At 44.7% G+C, this 13,649-nt stretch overlaps 2 protein-coding genes and 1 long non-coding RNA gene across 8 annotated transcripts in view; 1 reads left to right on the forward strand and 2 right to left on the reverse strand.

Annotated features, from left to right (window-relative positions):
* The window catches only part of Arl9 (ARF like GTPase 9), a 9,768-nt gene extending 3,922 nt beyond the window's left edge, over window positions 1-5,846 (reverse strand). For 2 of the 5 annotated variants that reach the window (XR_015636516.1, XR_015636517.1), the window contains exons 1-3: window positions 3,295-5,846; window positions 559-851; window positions 1-84 (exon numbers count right to left, since the gene is read on the reverse strand). The exon at window positions 1-84 is cut by the window's left edge and continues 92 nt beyond it. Coding sequence is in view for 3 of the 5 variants with exons in the window: in XM_087582451.1 (XP_087438577.1) it covers window positions 1-84; window positions 689-851; window positions 3,295-5,172 (2,125 nt within the window). In the remaining 2 variants the exon portion in view is untranslated. 5 annotated transcript variants of the gene reach the window in all.
* LOC120096735 (uncharacterized) lies at window positions 3,468-9,238 on the forward strand. The gene is made up of 3 exons (XR_015637383.1): window positions 3,468-3,550; window positions 6,145-6,252; window positions 8,941-9,238. It is a non-coding gene; the product is annotated as an uncharacterized LOC120096735 (long non-coding RNA).
* Window positions 6,693-13,649, reverse strand: part of Srp72 (signal recognition particle 72) — a 27,311-nt gene continuing 20,354 nt past the window's right edge. Inside the window, exons 15-18 of one of the 2 annotated variants that reach the window (XM_087584050.1) lie at window positions 13,048-13,185; window positions 9,785-9,822; window positions 9,028-9,187; window positions 6,693-8,432 (exon numbers count right to left, since the gene is read on the reverse strand). In XM_087584050.1, the coding sequence (XP_087440176.1) occupies window positions 8,255-8,432; window positions 9,028-9,187; window positions 9,785-9,822; window positions 13,048-13,185 (514 nt within the window). In that variant the 3' untranslated portion in view covers window positions 6,693-8,254. 2 annotated transcript variants of the gene reach the window in all.

Consider the following 13,649-nt stretch of genomic DNA (forward strand, 5'->3'; position numbering starts at 1 on the left):
CAGCTGAGTCTACCACAAAGATGAGCAACCACCCCTTGGGTAGGTACATGTCCCAGTAGGAGCGGAATGGCTCACTGCCACCGACTGCAGAGAGGAAGAAGTCATAAGTTCACAGGCATGTCTACTAAGGAGGGGGTGACAGAAGACATTTGGACATGCTTGGGCTGTTTAGATAAATCGGGATGTCTCTAGATGGCATTAATGGCCATGGAGACAAATGAAGCCTTGTGGAGGGGTGAGGTATAAGGGGAAGACAGGAGGCATGACCTGACTTTGGGAACTGGTTTATTAGTGAGGTGGTATTACCACACTTGATCTGGGACTGCCGGCTAGCTGGGAGAGGTTTGGGACCACCTCCAACTTCATCACTGAGGAAGCACATGTACTTGTTTAGGCTTGTGTATCGCTAACAGGGAGAGAAGAGGATGGATGATTACAGGAGATACAGGAGGGTGTCCTAAAGCCTTCCTCTAAGCCCCCTTTGTTGCCAGCACTACAAAGAAGGGAGAAAATGGAGACAGCACAAAGGTGATTTCCCCCAACCCGCACCACTGGCACCTGAGTATTCAACTACACATCATCCCGGAAGTGTAGAAGAATCCTGTCCAGTGTCACGTCTTGCAAGATCACATCATCAGGGACCGCAGCTTCCGGCTGAAGATGCATGCTGGTGAGAAACAGAACTTACTCTCCAGGAACTCCATCTGCCTGTCTTCAGAGCTGATGTTAACTGCATTGAAACCTAGGGTGGGTGCTGTGCTGTGCCGGACTGTGTTGGAAGCCAGGAAGTGGAGGACACTGGTCTTTCCTGCTCCATCCAGGCCTAGTACTAGGATCTGCTTGTTTTTCACCTGTGAAATAAGAGATAAACCAGTAAAGCCCTGCCAACCAGGTCTGTGTTTAGCTGGCTCCTAACAGGGTGTGCCTTGCTGTGTTAGGAGCTTATTATAACGGTAGAATTGCTAACTAGTCTAAACCCAAACTATGGCTTCTGTGATGTAATTCCCATGTCCCTTTTCATACACACACACACACACACACACACACACACACACACACACATCTTAGAAAATATATATGTGCTGTGCAGTGTCACAGATCTATGGATCTCAGAACAATTTCCAAACATTTTCTTTTTTTCACACTCTGTGTGTGTGTGTGTGTGTGTGTGTGTGTGTGTGTGTGTGTGTGTGCACGTGAGCGCACACAGGGGCACCTCACCATGCATATGGAGGTCAGAGGTCAACTCTCAAATCTACCTGTCTCTGTTTCTGAGGATGAAAGATAAGTCTCACCACATCTGGTTCCAAAGGAGAGCTTAAATAGCACTAGAACCTCTAGTCTATCTCTTTTGTCTGTTGAATTTTTGGTTTTCCTGAGTCTCACTTTTTAGCCTAGAGTGGCCTTAATTCTCTCTAATGCTGGCACTGAAACCACTCTCATTTATTTAAAAAAAAAATCTGTGTTAAAGAAAAATGCTTTAAGGTATGACCTAATAAGGATTGATATAGATAGAAAGCAGGGTCTGTGAAGGCCTCAGATTTTAAAGACAGTATATATTTGGGTTTTCTTTTCTTCTCTTTTCTTTTCTTTTCTTTTTTTTTTTCGGAGCTGGGGACCGAACCCAGGGCCTTGCGCTTGCTAGGCAAGCGCTCTACCACTGAGCTAAATCCCCAACCCCTTGGGTTTTGTTCTTAGAAAAATTGTTTATGCAGTGTAATCTGGTGCACTGGCCTGAATCTTTCGGGGTGGGGGTGGGGGTGGGGGCACAAACAGGCCAGAGGCTGATGCTGGGTTTTATGTGGATGTTGGGGGTTCAAATCCAGGTCCTGTGTGTGAACAGCTGCACTTCACCAGCTGAAGAATTGGTGTTTTCATGAGTATTTCATACCCTGCCCTTGCCTCCTTTCACATTCTAAGTGTTATAGTGCTGTTCTGAGAATACACTAAGGTAAGGAATGGGCCACCGAAAATAAATAATGGAAGCACCAAGAAGTGACTGCGGGGTATGGACTATGTCGCCTACAACGTCCAGTCTGTGGGCCTACCCAGGTCACCCTATCATACTTCCTAAATTCTAAGATCACCCCCCAAAAGCTGAAATGAGGGTATATTTTATACTAGTTGGTCATCGTTTGATGGGCAGCAGTTTTTCTCAGTGACACCTAAAATAACAGCTTCCGAAGTCATAGGAAATACTGTACTGAAGACTGTCCCCTCCTCCTAACCCCCAGGCCCAGCTTCCCTAGGAATTCAACACTCGTGGCTTACATTTGGCTTATATTTTAAATTCACAACTCAGACTTTGGGCTGACGTGGTGTAGCTCAGTGGTAGCACTCGTTGCTTAAGTTCTGGGTTCTAATGCCAGCACTAAGAGTCAAGCCAAACCAAACCACAGGGTCCTTCACATCTATCCTCTCAAGAAAGCTCTAAACACTCAACTGGGAGTTTAGAAAGAACATCTAATTTATTCTCCCCTAGGAGGGCTTGAACCCAGCCCACACTACCAGCAACTATGCAGTTTCTCACACTAGGGGAAATGGCAGAGGCAGGCACATAAGAAAGGCAAAAGCACAAGCTCAAGGCCCTGGGTTTGGTCCCCAGCTCCGAAAAAAAGAAAAAAAAAACAAACAAGAAAAAACAAAACAAAAACCAACAACAACAAAGAAGGGCAAAAGGAGAAGCCTGGCCTCCTGGAAAACCACCCTGGAAGGTACTCAAATCTAATTCTGAACAACACTGTTCTTTGTCAATAGTCATTTCCCCCATCATCTGTGCTTCTGTGGAGTCTGTATTTTACAAGGGATCAAGTCCCGGTAATAATTCAAACTGTTGAGAACCAGGAAGCGGCTCTGAGGCAAGGAACCAGCCAAAGTTCTGAACTAAACAGAGCCTGGAGTTCTGAGACTAATTAATAAGCCTGCCACCCTCCCTTCTGGTGTTCAGAAAGCCAGGCGGACCCTAACTACTACAGCGCCCATGGAAAAGAACCACGGAGCTCTCAAAACATCATGTATTCATCGTGCATGCATTCAAGAACCCTATCTCTTTCTACAAAGAATAAATTCACCGTAAGTTCGAGGAGGAGGGTTCAATTTTGGGTTCAGCATTGTTTACGTGGCCCGCACGCTGGGGTAAGCGCTGCGGGACAGAGACAGGGGCAGTCTCTGTGTTCCATCAGGACCAATTAAGATCCCCACCCCACCCCCTGTTCTCTGGACCATAGACAATGAGGGGTAGGACCCGGGGACATAGGAGGGATGAAGTTGGGGACAGGAGGGGTTTGTTCGAACCTTGGCACATCCCCTCATCCATAGACAGAAGCCCTCGGACAAGACCCGGTTCTCTGCGGACAAGATCCGGTTCTCTGCGGTCAAGACCCGGTTCTCTGCTGACAAGACCCGGTTCTCTGCTGACAAGACCCGGTTCTCTGCGTAGTTCGGCGACGACGTAACAGAGCTAGCGGGCCTGGATGCCCACAGTGGCCTCGGAAGCGAGAGTCCCGGTCCCAGGTCTCTTACCGGCGGCGGGTACAGGGTTTTAATGAAGGTGCTGCTGTTCTCCTTGACCTGTTCTGTGACCTGTTCCTTCTCTTTCTCCGTCCCTTGCTCCTTCTTGGCTTCCAACCCTGACCCATTCTCCTTGCCTTCCACGTCATTTTCCTTTTTCTCTTCCTCCTCCCTTTTCCCGTTCTCCTTGGTTTTCAGGTCCACACTCTGTATTTTCTCCTCTTCTTTCTCTTCCCCGTCCTCCTCAGTTTCCGGGCCCACACTCTGTCTTTTCTCCTCTTCCTTCTCTTCCCCGTCCTCCTCAGTTTCCGGGCCCACACTCTGTCTTTTCTCCTCCTCCTTCCCTTTCCCGTTCTCCTTGGTTTTCAGATCCACGCTCTTCTTCTCTTCCTCCTTCCCTTTCCCGTTCTCCTTGGTTTTCAGATCCACGCTCTTCTTCTCTTCCTCCTTCCCTTTCCCGTTCTCCTTGGTTTTCAGATCCACGCTCTTCTTCTCTTCCTCCTTCCCTTTCCCATTCTCCTTGGTTTTCAGATCCACACTCTTCTTCTTCTCTTCCTCCTTCCCTTTCCCAAACACCCTGGTTTTCAGATCCATGCTCTTCTTCTTCTCTTCCTCCTTCCCTTTCCCGTTCTCCTTGGTTTTCAGATCCATGCTCTTCTTCTTCTCTTCCTCCTTCCCTTTCCCGAACACCCTGGTTTTCAGATCCATGCTCTTCTTCTTCTCTTCCTCCTTCCCTTTCCCGTTCTCCTTGGTTTTCAGATCCACGCTCTTCTTTTTCTCTTCCTCCTTCCCTTTCCCGTTCTCCTTGGTTTTTGGGTCCACACTCTGTCTTTTCTCTTCCTCCTTCCCTTTCCCGTTCTCCTTGGTTTTCGGGTCCACACTCTGTCTTTTCTCTTCCTCCTTCCCTTTCCCGTTCTCCTTGGTTTTCGGGTCCACACTCTGTTTTTTCTCTTCCTCCTTCCCTTTCCCGTTCTCCTTGGTTTTTGGGTCCACACTCTGTCTTTTCTCTTCCTCCTTCCCTTTCCCGTTCTCCTTGGTTTTCAGATCCACGCTCTTCTTTTTCTCTTCCTCCTTCCCTTTCCCGTTCTCCTTGGTTTTCGGGTCCACACTCTGTCTTTTCTCTTCCTCCTTCCCTTTCCCATTCTCCTTGGTTTTCAGATCCATGCTCTTCTTCTCTTCCTCCTTCCCTTTCCCATTCTCCTTGGTTTTCAGATCCATGCTCTTCTTCTCTTCCTCCTTCCCTTTCCCGTTCTCCTTGGTTTTCGGGTCCACACTCTTCTTTTTCTCTTCTTCTTTCACGTTTTCCTTGGATTTCACATCGACATCCTTCCTTTTCTCCTCTTCCTTCCCATTGTCTTTTCCACTCTCCTTGGTTTTCACATCGGCACTCTTTCTTTTCTCCTCTTCTTTCTCTTTCCCTTGGTCTATTTTCGGGCCTACATCCTTCCCGTTATCTTCTCCCTTCCCTACTTCTTTCTTCTTGTTTTTCACCTCTACAGACTTTTTCTCCTCTTCCTTCCCTTTCTCTTTCCCCTTCTCTTTGCTTTTTACTTCCAAGTCCTTCCTTTTTTCCTTCTCTACCTTTATCGCTGTTTCCCTAGAGCTCAGAGAAAACCTTTGACTCTCTTTCTTAGCCTTCCCCCTCTCTATCCCCGTCGCCATCTTTCCCTTTCTATCCCCCGCGCGCCCGCGCGCCGGAGCCGCGGCCCTGGATCCTGCCAGGTATGGCCCTGGTGTGGGGCTCAAGGTGGAGACGTAGGTCCACAAGGCGTAGGCCACACCCGCGGTCACCACAGCGCGCCAGTGAGCGCAGCGGGCGGTCTGGCATTTTTGCGTTAGCGCGTCTGCCTAGGGCACACAAGTTCGTTGAACTTAAGACCCTCAGGAAGGATCAAGCCCAGTCTAGGGGAGCCTGGTGACCTTCAACAGAGAACTGGAAAATCAGACGAGGCCTGTGTTGCTGGAGGTCCTCAGGCACCTCTTGCTCCAGAAGAAACTCCTAAAGAATTTCAGCTACCTGGAGACTTCAACCCCCAATTCGCTCAAGTAGTCACACCTCTAACTTAAGAATGCCTAGGGCACCAGAGTCCCTAGAAGATTCCCCACCTTTCCTCAGCTTACAACCATCACCCCAGAATGCAATTTATAATCCCCCTGTCCCAATTCCACATGAATCCCACTGGGAGCCACAAAAGGGGCTGCTATTCAAGACTGTCAGCTAAGGACAGATTGCAGGTCCTGACAGCTAATCAGGACAGATACCAAAAACAAAACAAACCCATAACAAAGCAAACAAAAACAAAAAACAAATCGAGCCAAAGTCTAGTCACCCTTCTTGGTCTGTATGTGGTAACTTCAGAGAGGTGACATGTTTCTTTAACTAGCTGAGGAACTGACTCAGGATATCTCAATTTAACAAGGTTAGTGTTTAGGAAAGGGGGTAGTATGTCAGTGATAAAGGCCCTAGGCTCCTACTCAGTAAGGAGAAATTACGTACATTAGGATGTGGTTGCCCCATGCCTGTATCTTAGTGCTGGGGAGTCGAGAAAATACAGAATTTAAACTCAGACTGAAGTTATGGTTGAGTTCAATACCAGGCTAGCATGTTGAGACCCCTTTCTTTTCCCACCATAGGGAAAAATACAGTTTGTACATGAAATCGACTTTTTCAATATTCTACATAAGCTGGTAAGGAGTGATGGCCAAGTTCCAGAAGGCTTGCGCAATGGGACAGTGTTTAAGGTTAGTTATCTTGAGTTGTCTTGTAAATATTAGGTTCAATGCCTTACAAATGCACAGACCAATAGTCTGTTTTTTTCCTAAGATTTATTTTGTTTATGGGTGTTTTGCCTGCAGTGTTAAATATGTGTATCACACCTGTGCTGCCAGAGGGGCCAGCCAAAGAGCTGTGAGAGTCCCTAGAACTAGAGCCACGGACAGGGGAGCTGCCATGTTGGTGCTGAGAACTGAACTCAGGGCCTCTGGAGTGCAGCGAATGCTTTAACTGCTCAGCGATCTCTCCAGCCTCTGAATTTTGATTTGTTAAAACTGAGTTCTCCCAATCCACTAGATTTATAGTTTTGCTAGAAGGAGCAGGAGACCATTTTAGATATTCATCTTAAAGGAAGTTCTTAGACATATTAACAAGAAGTCCTTCATAAAATGCCAATACCCGAAACATCTTTATTCACACTCACCACTAGTTTATTTTAATATTTATTTTAAAATGTGACACAGAGAATGAGGTTCTCCACATAGTTTTTTATTAACGCGCGCACACACACACACACACACACACACACACACACAGAGAACTGGTTAAAGACTTCTCCCCAAATAGCTACTAGAGTGTTAATACAGATGAAGTTTAGATAAATAACTTATTTGAAATGAGGTTTCTGTGGCTTAGCAATGACAGTATTAAATGCTAGCAATGCTAACTAAGAGGACTATGTATGTATTTCGCCATGATGTCTTAGAACAAAATTCTCAAGGTTTAGTACACCAAGATTCTGTCGGTCCGCTTAAGCAAAGGAGGTGCAATCCTAAACACTAGTCCTGTAGCAGGTACTCAGTCCTCTGGAGAGCAGTGTAATCCTCCTTAGACGCCACTGCACATACTGACTATGGCAAACAGAAAAGCAACCCCCATTTCTAATTCCATGGAGCAGGAGAGCCTTACAAAAACCCACTGAAGACGTTTCAATAGATAATGCTCCGCACAGCAGCACGTTTATTAACAAGAACAGAGTAACTGACCACAGGAAATATAGGTGTGAAACGAATGATACCTCAGGTGGCATAAATGAGTCCTAAGCATGGGGAGGCACCCGTGTGTGTCTCACGACTGCTGAGTGTGACAGTGGCCTGCTAGCAATGAAAGACGGGAGCAGCATTCAGGCCACAGAATGACTGCAGACCACGGCACTTTGAAAAAGGTAATGATGGTCATGTCCCATAACCAGAAAGGGGAGCCATCTGATTATTAACAGGGCCAAATGCTCCTGTGAATGTCAATACCGCCTGACATTGTTTCCTCTTACGATAAAGAAGCCGACTTTTATGTTCTTGATAGTAGCCATTAAGTGTTCTGATTGAGAAGCCCGAACCCATTTGCCCTCGGAACCCTGGGTCTAAGAGTCAACTACTTGGAACACTGATACAGTTTCTGAGGTCTTCAGTGGAACTAAATCAGCATGTTAACATAATCCGAAAATGAAAACGACAAAGGTACAAAGGAGTCAGATGTGCACAAATATACACACACATGTGAAAGTGTCCCCGTTCCAGTATCACAGGACAGAATTTATGGTTAAGATTATTTTAGACGGTGAGTCTGGCCACTTGGTTCCTCAGATCCTTTTTCATCCATGATAGCTCTAAACACATACTTGGAATGCTCAGAAGATTCCAGGTTTAGCCTTGTAAGACATAATTTAAGGTGCGACTTGATAGGAGCATGTATTTTCCCACTAGAGAATTTAAACCCTGGGAGCCCTGGAAAGCCTGTCTTTGTCTTGTGCTGCCATCTGCAGGCCTCTCCCTGGAAAGCTATTTGGTACACAGGCCGAGTTTGACTAGGCAGTCTGAGGAGGGTGCTGCTTTCCCATCTCAAGTGTAAGAAATCATTTCAGGACTATGGGGATGGAGGAGGGAGCTCTGTGCTTCTTGCTGTGTCACCTTTATTATGTCCCTAATGTCGCTGACACTGGGTTAAGAACAGCCTGTGACAAGTGTACTGCCATCACCAACCACTTTTCCCTCCTTTCTTCTTCTTCTGTTGCTGCTTCTTTTTCGTTGCTGGGGCCCCTGCGGGTTTCTGGTGTCTTGGGGGTACAATGTTACTTGTAGAGGAGGCCATCGTTGCCGCACTGCCAGGTCTTGGGGAGGTGGGTGGGCTGCTCACAGTTTTACTGGCGTCCCTGAGAGCATCAAACCAGAAAGGATTTTAGTCATCTCAAAAAATACAGGAAAGGTGTGGGCAGCACGTGCACGGATGCCACCTCCACGCCTGACAACCTCCCACCTGTCTCAAGGATGGATGTACCAAACCCCTGTCCATGGCGCTCTGGAATATTTTAAAACCATTTTATAGTTAAAGAAAATGTAATATAAGCTACATGCCAAATGTTTTAAGTTTAGAAAATCAGTTTTAAGTGACTTATAATTCCATATAGAAATAATTCACATTTAAATTAAATTAAATGTACATTTAAATGAGACATTATCTTTAGTTTCTAAACTAAATACAATTACTTGTCAGGCTGTTTCATGGCTTGTCTGACTAGCAATTAAACCCAGGGCAAGAGTTCCTTTGCTGGGTCATTCCCATAGCGTCTACAATACTTTTTAACACTATAATCACATAGTTTTAGTGCTTGCAATAAAATCTGTGCTTGCTTCCTTTCACATGCTGCAATCCTTGTCCAGGAAGGAGGACTGTTTCTCACACAGCACATCAGGGAGGTGTCACTGAGTCAGCCTCCAGATGAACTGCATGCTGAGACCACAACTTACAGCTCAGAGGAGGCTCCTGCGGTCGCTCCCTGTGTTCCTTTTCCGATCTGGTCCTTCTTTTTGCCCTTCTTTCTTCCTCGGTAGTAAGAGCGCTCTCGCATTGGTAGCCATCTTTCTGGATCTGGGGTAACTTTTGGGTCATAATTCTTAGGCAGTTTTCCTGGAAACAATTGATAAATGAGAAATACACCTAGAATAGCTTCAAAATTGACCAAATAGTGTGTTTATGCCTTGGATTACATAACACAACAACTGAAACTGGGAGGTGTGGCCTTACTGGAGGAGGTGTGGCCTTGTTAGAGAAGTGTGTCACTGTGGGGGTGGAGCTTTGAGGTCATTCATATATATATATACTCTTGGCTCCTCTAGCACCATGTCTGCCTGCATGATGCCATGTTTTCCACCATGATGATAATGGACTAATCCTTTGAACCTGTAAACCAGCCCTAATTAAATGTTGTCCTTTATAACAGTTGCCTTGGTCATGGTGTCTTTTTACAGTGAAACCCTAATTGACAGCAGCACTCTGAATTTACACTAACACCATAAGAGAACAGCATTTACAGTCCAGATAGTTCTATTAGGAATAAACTATTTTTATTGTTGAAAGGAGAATCTAAAGCCAGGCAAGGTGATGTACACTTGTGGTTTGAGCATTTGGGAGGCTGATGCAGGAGGATTGCCTTGAGTTTGAGGTCAGCCTGGGCTATCTCAACACAGAAATCAAGCATGCAGTCTTTTTCCTTCAAAGTCTTACCTTTCTTTTTCTTCTTCTTCTTCTTCAAATCTCCCTGTCTAAAAAGAAATTGAGAATCCTTTATCATTATTGAGATAATATACATTAGGTATAATATAAAACTTTTTACTATATTTTATCTATTCTTTGAAAAGAGCTATCATGCCTAAATTACCAAAGTATCCTGCAAGTACTGAGCAGTGTGTGTGAATGTGTGTGTGTGTGTGTGTGTATATATATATATATATATATATATATTTTTTTTTTTTAAAGTATCTAAAAGCACCAGAGGTCTACTAAAGTCATTTACACAAACAGAAGCCATCATGCCTCAGTAAGTCACTGTTTGGATGATATTGAAAACTAAGAAGCTCTTTGCTAGAGAACATACACAGGTAATCTTTGAGGACACAGATCAAGTTACTTTGGTCATGTTCCTAGAAGGGAGAAGGGTGGATGGGGGAAGGGACACTCCTTACTTATTTGGTACTTCTTTTCTCACTATGGAGCCCCAACTGGCCTGGAACTCACTAAGTAGATCAGGCTGGCCTTGACCCACAAAGGCCCCTGCCTCTGCCTCCCAATGGCTGGGATTATTGGCATGCTGGGATTATTGGCATGCTGGGATTATAGGCATGCTGGGATTATAGGCACGCTGGGATTATAGGCACACTGGGATTATAGGCACACTGGGATTATAGGCATGCTGGTTTCCTTTTCCCTTAAAACATGCCTCATGTAGCCAAGGCTGGCCTTTGATCCTCCTCTCTGTCTCCCACATATTCAAATAGTTTAGTTATTTAGCACTCTGAAAGCTATGGTAAGACAACATTTCTATGTTATGTATCACATCTGATACAGCTGAGAACTATTAATCACTGAATTAAGGCTGAAGATGGCAAAAGTTTATTCTACAAGAATGAAGCACCGTGTCTTTCTCTCTCATCCAGACTGACAGCATTCTTCCAACCGTTCTACGTTCCCAGCAAATCCTACATGAAACCTTCACTCAATTACTGTCTAAATGTATTTTTTTCTGCATAATCCCCCGCTTTGGTCAATATCTAGGACAAACATAGCTTCAAAATACACTGAACTTTTGCTATTTAAGAGTATAAAGAACATAATATTATCTAATGAGGTTAATGTGCAAGCCGTTTGAAGCCCCAGAGTCAGGAGAGACGGCTCCCGCCTGGCTCAGTGGGTTAAGGTGCCTGACGCAAAGCCTGATGACCTGAGCTCCAACTGTAGCATGTACACAGTACAAAGAGCTGACTCTACCTCCCCACATCATTGTGTGACCTCCACACAAGTACAGCAGCATAGGCGTTCCCCCTCCACTAAATAAATAATGTAAAAAAGAAAGGACAGCTAGGCATGGCGGTACATGCCTTTACTCCTAGCACACAGAAGAAAAAGGAAGTAGTATCTCTGGGTTCAAGGCCTGCCTGGTCTACATGGCAATTTCTAGGCTATCCGGGGCAGCATGAGGCCTTGTTTCAAGAAAAAAAAAAAAGTCAGAGTCCAGGTGGGAAGGACCATAATAAGGCCCATCTGTAAGAGGGACAGGAGACACTGGACACTTCTAATGATGTGTGAGCATACAGGCATAAACACAGACGGACACATAAAGTATCTAAAAAAAGGTCAATAATCATGATGATTAAGAAAAATATGAATATTTAGAAGAAAACTGCATTTTCAGAAGCCATTCATTTATGTTAGAGAATATATTAAATATTTAAATAGATGGTACTTTAAGGACTTACTTGAAACTTAGCCTTAATTTCTTTTCTTTTGGTATTCTCCAAAAGCTTAAACTTTGGACTATGGAACACTGTAGCATCTGAGGCTTCTTTTAAAACGGTATTTTAAGGAGATGAAAGTTATAAAAGAAATGCTTGGTCTCTTCCATGCTGTTCATCCTCAACCAAAACAGAAATCTTAAACATTTAACCCTTAAAACATGAAGGTCTCCAGTATTTCAGATGTCAGTGTGTGAGAACAAGGAAGGAGCCAGAATTTGACTTCCTGTGCGATAGAAGAGCTGACTAACTTTTCCTCCAAACCAGCAAAATAAACCATGTGAACTCTGGTTCAGAATGACTGAAGGATGTACTGAATGTGCATTAGTAACTTAGGCAGATGAAGATGATTCGGCCACCCAATTCTACATTGTTTTTCTGACTTTCTTTTTTTTTTTTTGGCTCTTTTTTTCGGAGCTGGGGACCGAACCCAGGGCCTTGCGCTTCCTAGGCAAGCGCTCTACCACTGAGCTAAATCCCCAGCCCCAACTTTCTCTTTTTAAGCTGGGCAGAGACATTCATCTTTAATCCTAGCATTCAAGAGAGAGGGGGGTGGGGTGGGGTGTGTGTGTTGTACACCACATATATCTGTGAGTGCCTTTGGAATCTAAAGAGGGTGTCAGATCCCAAGACAGAGCTGGAGTTTAGAGGTGGTTGTGAGCAGCCCACCATGGGTACTCAGAGCCAAATTCAGGTCCCACTATAGAGACACACTATAATTAGCCACTGAGCCATCTCTCTAGCCCTTAATTCCATACTTTGTATAAAGAGAAATGAAATTACTTACAATTTTTTGTGTGTATATATAAATAGGGAGAAAAGATTGGCAAAGATATACTGACGGTATGAGGCTTGTTCTGTGTGACAGGACAGGACAGGACATGGATGAGTAGGAGAAGGTGGAAACAGCTAAAGTCCACTCACATAGTTTTTATCAAGAGGTATTCTGGGAGATGTCCCAGTCTGGAAACTGTGTATTGCAAAAACACAAGGACCTGAGTCCAGAGCCTTAGCAGGCACATAATAAAAGGTTTGGCTCAGTGGCAAACTTCTCTATACACCCATATGCTGGGGAGGCAAGAGGATCCCCAGGACTAGCCAAACTACGTAGGAGAACCAATTTCAGAAAATGTGGGAAGTGACTCGTATCACCCTCTGGCCTCTGTACACATATAAAAAATGTACCTGAATATATGCACATTAAGGTAGAAGTTTTTATTCCTTATGAAATTTTTGGTTTTCTCGTCCCACAGTCTCCTGTAGCTCAAGATGGAGAAACTGGCTCAGGCTAAGAAAATGGACCACTTGATCCTCCTGGTATTCCAATTTATGCGATGCTAGGGACTGAACTCAGGGCCTCCTGCATGTGAGGCAGGTACTCTACCAACTGAGCTCCATGCCAACCCCATCAAGTTCTCTCACATAATTTCAAATCAATCTTAGAAATGTTTTACAGACTTTGAATTAGAAAAACATTACCCTTGTTCCTTTGGTTGATTATCTCCTGTAACTTTTCCACCCTTCTTCCGAATGTACGTAGCACCAGGAGAATTCTCAAGAGCCTCAACATCTACCTTTAGAGACATACTATCCGATGAGGGCAGGTGTTTACTAAGACTGGAGTAAGACAGGGTTCAGGAACACAACACACATTTGTATCTATCAGTACATCTTTGCTAACAGAAAAGTACTCTCTTTTCTGGATGGCCTTTGCAACAGCAGAAATACTCTTAAATCTCCTATGAAATAACAAGGCACATCGAATTCACAGTATATATTCTGAAAGGAAAACTAACCATCGATTCCTGAACTCAGTGATGTAGTTCCAGGCATTTCCCAACTCTCACCTATATAGACTGGCTCAGTGCAAAGGCTCTGAGGAGTAGTTTCTTAGCATCCTATATACAACTCAGTTCAGGGAGCATGGCCTGACTTGGGTAGCACTTAGGTCCCAACATGATCAACCAGGATATTTAATTTTCTTCTTCTTTTCCTTCGAGTCTAGGTTAGTCTTGAACTCACTATACAGCCAAGGATGGCCTAATCATCCTGCTCCCGCCTCCCAAATGCTCCTAGGATTG

This window comes from Rattus norvegicus, chromosome 14, assembly GCF_021556685.1.
Source record: "Rattus norvegicus strain SHRSP/BbbUtx chromosome 14, alternate assembly SHRSP_T2T, whole genome shotgun sequence".
Classification (NCBI taxonomy): Eukaryota; Metazoa; Chordata; class Mammalia; order Rodentia; family Muridae; genus Rattus; species Rattus norvegicus.